General features: G+C 34.3%; 1 protein-coding gene across 3 annotated transcripts in view; it reads left to right on the top strand.

Annotated features, from left to right (window-relative positions):
* The window catches only part of IPO11 (importin 11), a 225,219-nt gene that overhangs the window by 64,677 nt on the left and 144,621 nt on the right, over positions 1–15,921 (top strand). For all 3 annotated transcript variants that reach the window (XM_046671978.1, XM_046671979.1, XM_046671980.1), the window contains exons 16-19: positions 2,135–2,261; positions 10,214–10,247; positions 10,439–10,479; positions 11,755–11,871. In XM_046671978.1, coding sequence (XP_046527934.1) covers positions 2,135–2,261; positions 10,214–10,247; positions 10,439–10,479; positions 11,755–11,871 — 319 coding nt within the window. The remainder of the gene's footprint in view (positions 1–2,134; positions 2,262–10,213; positions 10,248–10,438; positions 10,480–11,754; positions 11,872–15,921) is intronic.

Here is a 15,921-nt window from a genome sequence, read left to right as displayed (position 1 = left end):
ATATATTGAGATATGTAAAAGTATTATTAAAATTTCACCTTTCTCTTTTTACTTATTTTAATATGGGTACTAACAAATTTAAAATTGCATACTTGGCTTGCCTTATATTTCTTTTGGAGAGAGCTGATATAGACTGGTTTTTCTCAAACTTTAATATGCTTGTGAATCACCTAGTGATCTTGTTAAAATTCAGGTTCTCAGGGCCAGCCTGGTGGTGTAGCAGTTAAGTTCCCGTGCTCCACTTTGGCGGTGCGGGGTTCACCAGTTCGGATCCCATGCGTGGACCTAGCACTGCTCATCAAGCCATGCTGTGGTAGGCGGCCCACATATACAGTAGAGGAATATGGGCATGGATGTTAGCTCAGGCCAATCTTCCTCAGCAAAAAGAGGAAGATTGGTGGCAGATGTTAGCTCAGGGTTAATCTTCCTCAAACACACAAACAAACAAACAAACAAAAACTACAGGTTCTCTGGGTTAGAGTGTGTGATTCTGTCACACTTCCAGGGTAGTGATGCTGCAGATGCAGGGACTACACTTTGAGGAACAAACTGATCCCTAATCTTAACTCTGCCCAGAAGTGACTATAGCTTTGGAATTTGACCTTTCTGAGCTTCATGCTCTTTGTCTGGAATAGAATGTTGAATGTGGTAATCTCAAAGATCTCAGTCCAAAATTGATGGTTTTGTGGTTTCTTCATTTACTGTACATAAGTGTTTATTTTTACATCTGTGACTTTGTTCAAGCAGTCCCTATCCCTTGAAATGGCGTTTTTTCAATTTTCTGCCCAAAATACTGCTTATCTTAAAGGCTGTTCAAATCCCATTCTCCCGTCCACTCTTCTCTCTTGCCGTTCTAAAATCCTAGTATACAGCTTTGTGTTCTTTAATTCTTTTACGTATGTTATAAACTTTTTGAGGGCAGGAAATACTTAACATTTTTTGCACCTTCTTTTTTTCCTTAACAAAGTAAACAGAGTTCAGAGTTCACAGAATTTTTTTGGTGAGGAAACTTGTCCCTGAGCTGACATCTGTTGCCACTCTTCCTCTTTCTCTCTCTCTGTCTTATTTTTCCTCTCCCCAAAGCCCCGGCATATCATTGTATATATCCTAGCTGCAAGTCCTTCTAATTCTTCTATGTGGGATGCCACCACGGCATGAGTTAAGGAGTGATATGTAGGTCCGTCCCCAGGATCTGAACTGGTGAACCTCATGCTGCCAAAGTGGAGTGCGTGAACTTAACCACTACACCACCTGGCTGGCCCCCATTTTTTGCAACTTTAATGGGCAATTCTTTCGGTGTACTTGATCATCTTATGAGATTGTAATTTTCTAAAAATTATGGTATGTTCATTAGCTTATTTCATTTACACCCAGAAATAAATATCATCTTGCCACTAAAATTTATATAGTATCAAGAAGAGTCTTTGTGGGTGGAATTTTTGCACACAATTGTTTATAGCTTTGAGGTTTTTCTCTTTGCCTAAAGAACCTTCATTTCCTTTAGCAAAGATGACCATAGAAAAAGAAATGTATGTACACGTTACTACAAATATTTTGCAACTTTTAAAATATAAATCATTATTTTTGATGATCTGTCACTTTATATAATTGGACACCTCATACAAAATTAGAGCACTTAGCTGAAATCAGTGTAAATTTATATGAATATTTTATGTAAGTCTAGAAATCTCTCACAGTATTCTGAAAATAGTCTTTATGAGATTAACAGAATTGGAATTGGAAAGTTGAATACAGAAGCTCCTTTATTATTACTTTTGGGGGCTTGCTGGCCTTAGGGTTTGGAACATTAGCTAGTTATGCCTGTTTGGATTAACTGTCTTTGATTATGTAGGAACAGAAATTGACTTGGTTGTTATCTACATATCTTTCTTACAGTTCTTTAATACAGAATAATCAGATTTACAATATATCTGGCTAAGAATTTTCAGTTTTTTAGATCAGAACATTGTTAGTATTTATACTGTGGTACATTTAGAACTAGCTTTTAAACTTTCATCTGAAAAATGTAGATCGCTTTCTTAGTACGTTTTAGATTTAAATGATGAAATATACTAAGTGAAATAAACTTCTTAAAATATTTAACATTTTAATTTCATGATTTTTTTCTATCTAGGTATAAGCCATTGCGACGCAGGGTGATTTGGCTCATCGGTCAGTGGATTTCTGTGAAATTCAAGTCTGACTTAAGACCCATGTTATATGAGGCAATTTGTAACTTGCTTCAAGATCAGGACTTAGTGGTATGTTGCTTAAATGTCTTAGAAAAGTTATTTTTCGTTTAGCCTATGTTAAACTTCAGATACAGATATGGTTCCTGTTTCTCTTTGGAATGTTGGTGGCCTTTGACTGCTGTCGTTATTCCTTGGTGAGCATTTTGATTTGACGGAGGAGAGTCCTTTGATTCTAAAATCATTTATAATTTTTTAGTAAGAATAAAAAAAAATTTATAAAGATCCTTTTATAGCTTACATATTCTTGTTCAGGGTAGAATTTGTCATTCTTACATTTGAGATAGTACCATGATCTAGTTCACCCTTACTTTTGGTTCTTTCTTTGTCTCTCATATTTGAGAGTTTTTTGTTTAGCCTTTGGAATTGTTTCTTTTAGGATTTTTTCTTTATGTATGTTCTTGTTCACATAATAGTCTTAAATTTGATGATGCCTTCTTTGTTGCTTTATTTTTCTTCAAAGCAGTAAGTTTGCTGCTTTATTATATACTTCAGTTACTCAGAGGTTTTTTTTTTTAAGAAGTTCAGCATTATATAAAATATTTTTTCCCCACCATTGTTTTATTTTATGCCTAAGTGAATATATTCATGACTTAATATACCTTTTCTTTGTCTTAGGCTTATATTTGACTCCAGCATAGTCTTTAAAAAAAGTGAATCCAGTTGTCTTTTTTCTGCATTTCAAATTTTTTTAGATAAAATTAAATGATTTTTTCCCCTAAATTATGCTAAGAGCTTATTTAATCATGTCTCAGCATGCCCCCCTTTTAAAAAATTTTGAACCCACCTGATTAGTCTGTTTTTCAGCAAAGGCTTGGGCCATACTTTTCTTGTTTTTACACATGTGCCACGATCATATAAACTACTTTTAATGTTCAGTGAAAGAAAATGTAATTAGAAAGATAAATCTCTTGGAGGAGCGTGATACATTCCAAAGGTGAATAGAACTGATCTTTGGAGTTTTTACTTCAATATTATTTACTTTGTGTAAATAATTGAAAATTTAAATATAATTCTATAATTAAATAATTAAGCATGAGAAGTTACAAAGGAATTCAGTTTTATTTTACCATGTTTAAATTCTTAGAAGTTTATTAATGAAACGTAGCTGTTTCTAAGATTACTATTTGCTAGAATTACTTTTGTAGTAGCTTTAGAATAAAGACATAAGATTTTAATTTTTGTTTTCTTAGTTGGAAATATTATTTGCTATTTTGTCAGTGGTATCAGAGAGAAGACATTAAGTGCTTTATGAAAGTGTTACAAAAGATTAAATTTCAGTTAAGTTTTCTTTGGGAGAAAGAGAAACTCCTTGGATCATACACTTTTTTTTTAATGAGTCTATTAAGAGAGAAATGAAGAGAAAAATGAGTTATTTAGGTCAGCGTTTTAAAAGCTGAACATTAATTCTATCACATATAAACAAGCGTTATTGGAGAGAAAGGGTTTCATAGCCAGGTAAATTTGGAAAACACTGGACTAAGTGTTCAAATACTCCTCTTTACTATAGGACTGATCAGAGCCTTTAAAGTGTACATTGGCATTGTGATTATTCAAGATGACAAATACATTAATATCCAAGGAATACATTGAGGAAATGTTGCTGTAGGTTCAACTTTTGCCCTTTTCTTGTACATCTTCTGGTGGCTACATCTCATTTTTACATCTGGTATGATTGTTTTATCCTGCCGAATTATTTTGATATTACTTCTTAAGAAGACAACGTTGGTAGTAAGGCACTAAGTTAATGTTGCTTACTTTGGCCTGCCCACCCCTTTTTTTTAGAGTACATTTAAGATCGAGAGTATGTAAGAGATACTGCTTTAATTTCAACTTATGAAAAATGCTGGCTAATGAAATGTTGGAAGATACTTTATACTCACATACATATATGCAACAATGTACAAACTTGTAGACATATGTACAAACATATAAACATGCATTTGTATGTAATACACATACACATGAATCTAAATCCTCTCTCGCTTTCAGAATCGGCATTGTCTTGCTTGAGTGCTGCTCTTATGGAGTTGAGATAGATTTAATCCTGAGCTACTCTAGTTGTCTGTGTGGCTTCCCATCTTACAGTTATGTATGAGACCAACTACGACAGAGTAGAAATAGTGCAGCAACCAGAGAAAGCAACTTCTCCAGTTAGGGAAGGGCTCCATAAATGATATTATATCAGAGGCCACTGGGTAGAGTACATCTCTATCTCCAGTAGTTGATGACAGTTTTAATGTTATTGTTTGATCTGGGGGAATATAGTGCAAAGAGTGAAATGTTTTTGGTTTACTTGAAATATTGTAACTTTTTCTCAGTGTTTAGCAATTTGGATTTACTAGCTAGTGTGAGACATCCAAATTTTATAAACTAAAACTTGATCTAGGCATGAGCAAGCATTTATAGTTTTACAGTATTTGGAAACTTTTTGTAATAAATGTTGGGAAAATTTGATTAGGTTTAAGCTAACTACTACTTTGAAATTTTTTACTTCTAAGCTTATTTCTAACTCATTCTTTCAGAAAGGAAGGCTTTTAATTTTTTTTTTTTTAGAATGTTAATTTTTTTATTGTGTTAAAAAAAACCTTAAAAATTTACTATCTTAACCATTTTTAAATATACCGTTAAGTATATTTACATTGGTGTGAAACAGATCACCAGAACTTTTTCATCTTACAAATCTGAAACTCGACACCCATTAAACAGCAATTCCCCTTTTCCCCCTCCCTCTACACCTTGTAACCACCATTCTACTTTATGTTTCTATGAATTTGGCTACTTTAGATACCTCATAGAAATGAAATACTATAAAAAAATCTTTCTGTGACTGGCTTATCTCACTTATCTTACTGTCCTCAAGATTGGTCCATGCTGCAGCACGTAACAGGATTCCTTCCATTTTCAGGCTGAATACTATTCTATTATGTGTATATACCAGATTTTGTTTATCCATTCATGGCTCTTTGGATTGCTTCCATGTCTTGGCCATTGTGGATAGTATTACTGTGAACATGGATGTAAGAATATCTCTTTGAGACCCTGCTTTTAATTCTTTTGGGTATAGATCCAGAAGTGTGATTGCTGGATCATATGGTAGTTCTATTTTTAATTTTTAAAGAAAATTTCATACTGTTTTTCCTAGTGGTTGCACCAATTTACTATCTTAGCAACACTGTACAAGGGTTCTAATGTCTCCACATCCTTGCCAACACTTGTTATTTTCTGGAGATTTTTTGTTAATAGTAACCATCCTAGTAGGTATAAGGTGATATCTCTTTGTAGTTTTCATTTGCTTTTTTCTTACGATTAGTGATGTTAGCATCTTTTTTTTTTTATTAATGTTATGATAGATTATGACCTTGTGAGATTTCAGTTGTACATTTTTGTTAGTCATGTTGTGGGTACACCACTTCCCCCTTTGTGCCCTCCCCCCACCCCCCCTTTTGCCTGGTAACCACCGATCAGATCTCCTTATCAATATACTAACTTCCACCTATGAGTGGAGTCATATAGAGTTCGTCTTTCTCTGACTGGCTTATTTCGCTTAACATAATACCCTCGAGGTCCATCCACGTTGTTGTGAATGGGCCAATTTTGTCTTTTTTTATGGCTGAGTAGTATTCCATTGTGTATATATACCACATCTTCTTTATCCAATCATCAGTTTCTGGGCATGTAGGTTGGTTCCACGTCTTGGCTATTGTAAATAATGCTGTGATGAACATAGGGGTGCAACGGACTCTTGAGATTTCTGATTTCAGGTTCTTAGGATAGATACCCAGTAATGGGATGGCTGGGTCATAGGGTATTTCTATTTTTAACTTTTTGAGAAATCTCCATACTGTTTTCCATAGTGGCTGTACCAGTTTGCATTCCCACCAACAGTGTATGAGGGTTCCTTTTTCTCCACAACCTCTCCAACATTTGTCACTCTTGGTTTTGGATGTTTTTGCCAATCTAACAGGTGTAAGGTGATATCTTAGTGTAGTTTTGATTTGCATTTCCCTGATGATTAGCGATGATGAACATCTTTTCATGTGTCTATTGGCCATATTCATATCTTCTTTTGAGAAATGTCTGTTCATGTCCTCTGCCCATTTTTTGATCGGGTTGTTTGTTCTTTTGTTGTTAAGCAGTGTGAGTTCTTTGTATATTATGGAGATTAACCCTTTGTCGGATAAGTGGCTTGTAAATATTTTTTCCCAATTAGTGAGCTGTTTTTTTGTTTCAATCCTGTTTTCCCTTGCCTTGAAGAAGCTCTTTAGTCTGATGAAGTCCCATTTGTTTATTCCTTGTATTGTTTCCCTCACCTGAGGAGTTATAGTGTCTGAAAAGATTCTTTTGAAACTGATGTCAAAGAGTGTACTGCCTATGTTCTCTTCCAAAAGACTTATTGTCTCAGGCCTAATCTTTAGGTCTTTGATCCATTTTGAGTTTATTTTGGTGTGTGGTGAAAAAGAATGGTCAATTTTCAATCTTTTGCATGTGGCTGTCCAGTTTTCCCAGCACCATTTGTTGAAGAGACTTTCTTTTCTCCATTGTAGGCCCTAAGGCTTTTAATTTTTTACTTTTTAAAAGTTAAGAATTATATCAAGGAAAGAGAAAAATTCAGTGACTAACATAACAAGCACCTGTGTGCTTACCACTCAGTTTTCCATATTTCCATTGTAATAATTTTCCATTTATATTTCAAATACTTTATTAAAGGAATAAATTATGACTGCAGTTGAATCTCTCTGTCTTTCTACTCTCATTCTGTCTTGGGCAGAGGTTTTTAATTTTAGTGCAATCAGATCTATTGATTTACTTTTTCTGCTTTATTCTTTTTTGTTTCTTGTTTAATACATGTATTTTCTTTACCGTTGGCTCTTTATTCCACCCAGAATTTATATTTGGACATGATGTGAAGTAAGATTCCATTTTTATTATTTTTTTTAATAAAGGCAGCAATGCTACGGTGCTTCACTGAAAAACCCATTTGAAAAAAATAGCTTCTGCATGCTCCCTTCCGTCCCTCTTAGCACATGTTACTTAGCAGGTGTGGTGCTTATGGCAAGTTTCAGGTTTGAGTGCTCCTACCACTGTGTAAACAGAATGACTAAATTTTAGGTAAGAGGAACTTTCTTTTCCTAGGACCCCAGATGATTCTTTAACTAGAATATTTTATTTATATACTGGGCTTCTTTAGGTTCTAAGATTTCTGAGCCAATTATATTTTTCAATTTTGGAAATTACAAGTAATTTTTTTAAAAGTTTTACTTACGTTACTTATGCAACCTTCAATAAAACAAGCACTAAGCTCCTAAAAAAATTAGCGTTAGTGTACTCTTTCAACCTGTGAGAGGCTGTGTAAAATGTAAATTGGGGTACAACCAGAACGTTTATGGTTTGGTGGTAAGGTGTGCTCTGGTTGTTGTCTTTCCAGCAAAGAAACAGCCATCTTCATGGGCAGGCTGACGACCAGCTTTAGTGTGTGGAATTGCCTTCATTGCCGTGGGCTGGCTGTGGAAGTGGGCAGGCATTAGCCTAGTCCAAGCTAGACAGTTATCCCAAGGCTCATTCTCTGACGCTGGGCACGGAAGTGTCTCATGACCTTTATCTTTATAGCAGTCTTCTTTGGAAGTCGTGTTGACCTTGGTTCTTCTCGTTCATTCCTTTGTTGCTCTCATGCTCTCTGGGGTCCTTCCAATGTTTCTGATACCTTGATGGCACTTGCTTGCCTCAGTATGGAATTAGCTTGTTATCTTCTCAGGAGTTTTCTGAGGCTTCAGCTGGAGGTGTGTGGTGGACTCACAGACTGAGTTCACAGTCTGGATCTGATTCTGGATACTTAGGGTTTCATTCTCCTTTGGGAAGGCTGGATTTATTCTATGAAAAGTCAGTGTAGAGTCTTTTTAAAGGAAGATTTTTTGTTTTGTTTTCTTGCGTTTATTTATCAAGTATTTATTGAACAATTAGTGTCCTAAGAATTGTGCTAGATTGTCTTCTGCCAGTCTTCTGTCACAGTCCCAAACTCTTCATTCTGTGAATTCAGGTTCTCATTTTTTTGACTATTACTTATGAATTGCTGCAAAAATTCATTCTGTCTCTATGCCATGTGGTAAATACTTGCTATTTCTTTTATAGCTCAGGAAGAGCTAATTTTGTTCTTACTTTTATTTGTCATATTTTAAATGCTCCTCTGTTTTCTTAAACTCTGTGTGCTTTTTGTTTTCCCTTATGCTCTGGGTTCCTATTCTTGCAGTTAAATTAGAGTGTAGGCAAGTCGTCTCAATCCATTATCATTTTCTCTGCTTATAATATTGCACAGACTTCCTTTTGTTAGGAGAGAAAATGCAGCTAGTTTTCCTTGAAGTGTCTCTTTTGTTTCCTATACTTATTTGTATGGATGTCATGGTTATGGGTCAAGTGTGTCTCTGGTTCTTTTTTTTCTGTTCTTTTGTGGAGGGAAAGTGAGTGATTTAGGGATTAGTGTTTAGGCAGTTTGTTTCCATTTTGGGGGGGCTTTCATGTCTTGATGTTTGTGAATTAAATTATTAACACAGTGCCTCATACTGAACTAAATGCTGACAATTTTAAGATGACTAGAAATAGTCCATGTCCTCAAGGGGATTATCCGGTTCTTATGCTTTTCAAGTTAGCTATTTTTATTAATAATTATGTAATACCTGGGTGGTTTTTTCCCCCTTCTGCATTGTAAACCTTCTGAGGGCAAGTGCTAGGTGTGTCTTGCTCAGCTTTTTTTCTTCACCCGACACAATGCAGGAGTTAATAGTTCTTTATTGAATATTTTTAATTGCATGAGTATACCATCTTTTCATTAGGTTGTTTCATAGTAAAACACTTGGCAAAGTGCTTTCCATGTGTTAATCAGCAAATTTGTTAAATCATTTGAAAATCTGGAAATGTTCATGTTACCTTTAGAGACAATAAAAAGAAAAGGCAGGTGAGAAAACATCTGCACTCTAGGCTCTTGGAATCTGTAGATTTGGCAGTAGAGTACTTAGCATTTGGTGAACGTGCCTAAATCAGCATCTCAGGTCATCAGAAGATCCTGTAAAATGATTAAAACTGCTTCTTTGTGAAATATGGCTGCAAAAAACCCACCAGTTGCGTTACTGATGTGGGAAGTGTAGCATCTAAGGAAGTAATGACTCTTAGCCAGGAAATAAAAATTTTAGGTATATTATTTTACAAAGTAGAATGTAGAATTTAGTCGTGGCTTGAGTTCATGGTATTTTACGTGGAAACTGTAAGTCTGGTAGCCTGTGCCGATGTCGCTGATGAAGTCCAGGTAAAACTTGAAAGAAAATGAGGGGATGATGCTGTCATGATGTGATTTGCCCAGGTAACCTGCTGATATACAAAGAAAATATGACTTGAGGAGGTCAAGAGCTCGTCCAGACCTTTCTGTATTTGTGAACTTTGAGATTTAGAAAATCTCAGACTATGTCTTTTGGTTATTTCAAACATTTCGTGTAATTGAGGTGACCGATGGGAAGTTGTGTTCTTTTGCCTCCTTCCTCCTCTTCTTTTCTCCTCCCTCACTCTTGACTTACACATCTTCCAGCTTCCCCAACCCTGCCTCATTTTCCTGCTTCTCCTCTCTGCTTCTCAACCTTCCCTTTCTCTCTGGCATCACTTTCACACTGTTTTCTCTCAGTCCCATCCTCTCCCTAAATTTAGGGCAAATTATTTTTCTTTCAGGAAGCACCCTCTGGTTTAAAGACACCTTAAGCAAATTATGGGAAACTGAGAAGTGTGGGAATAGACACCACTTTATTTTTCTGTCTAGCCCATGCTAAATAAGGAGAGTGTACTTTTTATGTCTAGATGCTAATATGCTCTGTATCTTTAATTTTAACAAAATAGAAAGTGATTTGGAATAATTGTTTTGCCATTTGATATTAATGATGTTAAGTATTAGAATGATTCAAAATTCATGATGTACTTTCTTTTAGGTTCGTATTGAAACAGCTACAACTCTGAAGTTAAATATCCTTAAAAAAATTTTGAAATACTTAGTTGTGAAGAATCTTAACACCACTTTAAAATTGTTAATTATTTTGTGAATTTATGAGATAGTTTAATATTTAATTTTTGGTTGGCTTGTTATATTTGGTTTTGGTATATATTTCATTGTGATAAATCTCCTATATTCTCGGTATTCCTTAACTGCCCTTCACCTGTAGATGATTTTGAGTTTAGAACAGATCAGTTTCTACCGGTAAGAATATTTGTTTCTAGATTTTATGACAGTTTCTGCTTATGTCTTTTGAATATTGTGTTGTTTTATACCTGAAATTATATCTGTTACTTGTTGAAACTGAATTTAAAAGTGTATTAGATTGTTTTGAAAGTAATTACTTTTATTGGTAACTTATTTGAAACAGTTCACTTTTATACTCCATGTTTTTGTTTAGCTATCTTGTCATCTATTTTGGAGGTGACTGCTAAACTTTTTCTTTTCTCAAAATTGTAAAACATCTAGTAATGTCATTTCTTGTGTGTCTGTTACTTTTACTGTTGTTTGTGTATATATGTTTGTCCTACACTAGATTGCAAATTACTTGAAAAGCAGAATACCAAGTCTTACTTCTCTTTTTGTTTTTCACTTACCCCCCAGCACCTAGCATGGTGTTTTTATATAATTGGTACTTAGTAAGCATTTGTTAAATATGTAATAAGACTGGGCTGGTAGTATTTGTTGTTCTTAAGAGGACTGTACAAGAAGAAAGTTTGTGATAAAATATGTCTGTATTTGTTGTGGGGGTCATAGATGGGGAAGCTTGTAGAGCCGAGATTTTTCTTTAATAAAAGAATCACTAGGTATCTTTGGATGAAAGAAATATGTTTCAGCAGTCTATGTAAAAATGAACAAATATCTCACAGAACAAATATATGTTCTGTGTGTCTGGCTTCTTGCTGTAATATAATCCTATAATTCGTATTATAACTTTTGTAATGTAGGAGTTAAGAGCTGGGATATTTGTTTTCTATTTCCTAATAAGAAATATTCTGTCATTCTTAGAATTACAAGTATTTATCTACAGAAATTTATATCTCCATGCAGCACATGCTAAGGGCCACGTCAGAGAGCTGATATGTGAGGGCAATAATTGGTGTTCTTTTGCGTGAGTGAGTAGACGTTGCAAAACAGCAGGCATATGTGGAAGAGCAATGACAGGGCACTGTTAACAGTTTACTTAGCAGTTTAAACACAAAAAGTTTAGGCATAGTTTTCCCCTGAAAACACTAGTCAGTTTATGGATGAATTAAATTCTAAAATGCACACGTTTAGCAGCTGTAAAGGAAAAGCAGCACTGTCCTGAATATTGGCAGCTTCAGCAGTTGGAAGTTGTTTAGGTTAGTTGCTATGGTTTTGGCTGTTTGTCTTTTATTACTTTGACATTATGATTTAATTTTATTTCTTATTTCTTTGTGTCTGTATGTAAAGGTCTTTAACATTTCTATTTAGAACCTTTTTTTCTTTTGTCTGCAGTATTTGGAAACCATGTTCACACTACTTTTTCAGTTACTGCAGCAAGTTACAGAATGTGACACAAAGATGCATGTTTTACACGTCCTTTCTTGTGTGATTGAAAGAGTCAACATGCAGGTAATTTTGTTGTAAAACATGAAAATAAATGTCAGAGAGGTAAGTAGAGTGTATGTAGAATTCATTAATATCTTTGCTTTATTTACATTGTTTAAAAATTAAAACATTCATTAAAATATGTCTAGTTTATAGGGTGTCATTTTAGTTATGTATTATTCAAAATTGACATTTATACTCGAGTTCTTAAAAAATGAGTTAAGAAAATTGAAAGATTGAAAAATTGGATCAGCAATGTAGAGGTGTTCAGAAAGCAGAATTTTATACCTCTTAGCAGATCTGTTTTATACTTAGTAGTATTTCTTAAAATTCAGTGTGAGGGCATAGCTACAAGTGTCTGTCAGCAAATACAAATATTCGCAGAAATCTGTTATCTTTACCTTAAAAAGTAAGTGTGTTTTGCAGTCTAGTCCACATTATATTCATGTTTGGCTTAATATTAAAATAGTATGCAAAGTTCTTAACAGTTAAATTATTATTTAATTGTTAAATTATTCAACTTCCCCATCACTCTTAATCTTTATGAAAAATTGATAATCCTGGAGCTACCCTTCAGTTATCCTGTAATTTCTTATGTCCGAGTTCACCACCGCATATTCTTGTTTGAAAAGAACTGAAGTAAATCTGCGAGGTATTAGGAAAATACCTAATTAGGAAACACTAAGCGGATTGGAATATGCTTCTGGATCTATTAGAGAATTCTAACACCTCAAGCCTGTTTATTAATTCTAAAGGAATTGATGAGAATTGCCATCAAGTATTGAGGGATGACAAGTTACCAACTTCTGTGCCAAGTGATTTGCATAAGTTTCTCATTTAATCCTCACAAAATCCTTTGGGTGGGGGTTAGAATTTATTATCTTATACAATTTGAGACTTTATGGAAGTTGTCAAAGTTCAGACATATTAGTGGCATTGCTGGGATTCAAACTCAACATTATGCAACTGCAGTGGCAGTTTTGAGTAACCCTTAATCATTTTGAGCAGATCTAGGTTCTGGTTTCTAAAGTAATAGTATCTCATGATTTTCTTAGCAGTTGGGGTTCTTATTACGTTGATTACATTATTTATTTTGTTTGATGAGGAATATTAGCCCTGAGCTAAAATCTGTTGCCAGTTCTCCCCTTTTTTGGCCTGAGGAAGATTAGCCCTGAGCTAAAATCTGTTGCCAGTCTTCCCTCACTTTATATGTGAGTTGCCACCACAGGGTGGCTGATGAGTGGTGTAGGTCTGCACTTGGGATCCAAACCCACAAACTTGCCAAAGCGGAGTGCGGCGAACTTAACTACTATGCCACAGGGCCAGCCCCCTACATTATTTCATTTTTATATTGATTTATAAGCAACATTAAGAAAGTTTGGCCATTGAAACTGTGTTTTAAACTCATGTCAAGTCCCTGTTCCTGCTGCTTAGCTTGGGCAGGTCTTCAGCCTTGTGTCCTCATGTATAAAATGGTGAAGATAATTCTGAGCTCATGTAACTCATAAGGTTTCGTGAGTATGAAATTATTACAAATGTTTGTATGCTTTAGATCACTATACAATTGCAGTAAATTGTTTAAAAAAATTGATTATAGAAACAAGATTTGGCCATTTTTAAATCTCATTTACATATTATTTGGCTGATGAAAATTTCTTAAAGATTTTTTTTCTTTTTGTAGAAATGAATTTTCTGATCTGCTTCTCCCCAAACCTCTAACTAAACCTTTTTCTCCAAAAATTTGCAATTCCTCTTGCTTAGTAAATTAAAAAGTGCTTTTATGTTTCTGTCCATACTCAGCTTTCAGAACACTAATAGCCTAAGCAGCTCAATGACTGTGTCATCAGTAAATAACAGTAAGATATAGTTACCAGTAGTACTTTTTGTTTTCAGAACTCAGATAGGAAATGGTTATGAAAATTGTTTTCAGTAGTCTGATTCTTTAACATTTTCCTATGTTAACCATTGAACAACACCATCTTTTATATATCCTTCAACTATCGGTCATATACTGAATTTGATTTTTTCCTATTAGGTTTGCAGACATTTTGAGCCATCTTACAGCAGTACTTTCTGACACATAATAGTTTAATTTTGAAGTTTGAGTGAAGTCACTATCTTTATACCAAAGTGTGCAATTATTTGAAGATTATATTTCCTCTGCTTCTTGAAAAAGTAGCTGAAAACCTATAATTAAATTATTCCAGTGCAAAGATCCCATAAATATGTAGAAAAACTATGTAATCATCAGGTGTGATGTCAGGCAGACTGTCTTTGAACTTACGCATTTCTGAAGGAAAAGAAAAAAATTAAAGGGCCTTGTGAAATATTAAATATTCTGTTGGAAATGTTATCTAAGAGTTGAGATGTCATTAGGGAATTATTTTTCAAAACCCCCTGTGGATGGAGCCCTTGTTAAAACATTTGTTAGACTGTTACGTATTTGATTTTCACATGTTTTCAGTAATGTGTTATGAATGAAAATGGATATCTCCCTATATATGATGAACTAACTCATAGGCCATAATGCTTATAGTACTCCCCCAAATTCTGTTTATCTGTTTTGGTTTTTTATTTTAGAGTAGAGGTGCCAAAAGAAGAGTGTGTTTGGTGTACTTTTTCATCTCAATTATGTCATGCTGATTGTTCAGTTTCTATTATAGGGTGGTTGTAATTTAGCCCGAAGTCTATAAAACATTCTTAATTCCATGTTTTTTTTTAATGTTATGCAAATAAGTGATGCAAATACCAAATATGCAAATACCAAAAAACCCTGTTAGAATCATTTTGAGAATTGTATATGGACCATATTTTTTCTTTCACATCTTTTTATTGAAAAATTTCAGATGTTCAGAAAGGTTTCAATAAATCACCATGTATATGTCCTTCATCTAGTTTCATCAGTTGTGAACATTTTACTACAGTTGCTCTTTTTTATATATGTGCATATACAGATTTTTTTAAAATTTAACCTTTGAATTTTAGTTACTAACATCATGACATTTCACTCTAAAATATTAGACTTCTCCATCTCCTTAATCATAACCATGATTAGACTTGGGAACTTATGTTGATGCAGTACTATTGTCTAATATCAAGTCTGTATTCCGATTTCCTCAGTTGCCCCAATACTATACTTTTTAACCTCCCTTCTCCTACCCTAAGGGAATGTGTTTGGCTCTCATGTCTCTGCTTCTAATCCTCAACCCTTTTTTGGTCTTTTGCCAAAGTGACTCTGTGGGTGATTTTTGAAATAGTGTTTTTGAAGAGCTAATTTTAGTTTAAAACATCATATATTCTAAAGAGTAGCTAAGATTGAGATATAAGTACTTTATGACTTTCAAATGTAACTGAGTACGTTGGTTTTATTACCTACTCCATCAATGATTCATAGCATATACTTCCTTTCTGCCCTTCTTTGGAAAATATTCTGTTTGTTCAAAACCAAAACTAACTTATTTTTCTTTTCAGTAGAACAGGCTGTTATATGCCATTTTTAGTTGACTGTGAGTGAGTTAGGTACTTTGAAACCTGTGTTTTTACGTATTAATTGATCTGCTGTTATTAAGCTAATTGAAGTGATCTTTGAGATAGAGCCCTTAGCAAAATTAATAAATATCTATTATAATAGTATGATTCAAAATTTGAAAATAAGGTAGTATATAATAAGTAAAGAGTCTTCTAATACTTATTCAGTTTTATCTCACTGAAATATGTGGGCAAATATTTAACTTCTTATCTTTCTACACCCCACGGACCCCCAACACCATCAAGGGGGAACAAATCCTAAAGTTTCTTTGCTACCCTTTTGTGTATAATGTATAAGCAGAATAGAGAAACTGTCACTCTTTCTGGGAGCAGTTTTTTATTTTATTCCATGGGATTGAAATAGGTAATCTTGAAGTTGTGAAGGTCTAGTATTTCTCTTTTATTACCAAGGATCCTCTCATCAGAGCAATTCCAAATGCTGTGACTGTAAGCCTGGAGCTGGAGTGCTGTCCAGCTTCAGTGTAGATTCATTGTATTTTCCAAGAAACTCACTGTCAAGCGGTGCTGTGCTTCGGGGTATATTTT

This window comes from Equus quagga, chromosome 9 (genome assembly GCF_021613505.1).
Source record: "Equus quagga isolate Etosha38 chromosome 9, UCLA_HA_Equagga_1.0, whole genome shotgun sequence".
In the NCBI taxonomy this organism is placed as follows: Eukaryota; Metazoa; Chordata; class Mammalia; order Perissodactyla; family Equidae; genus Equus; species Equus quagga.
This window is presented reverse-complemented; position numbering and strand designations above follow the sequence as displayed.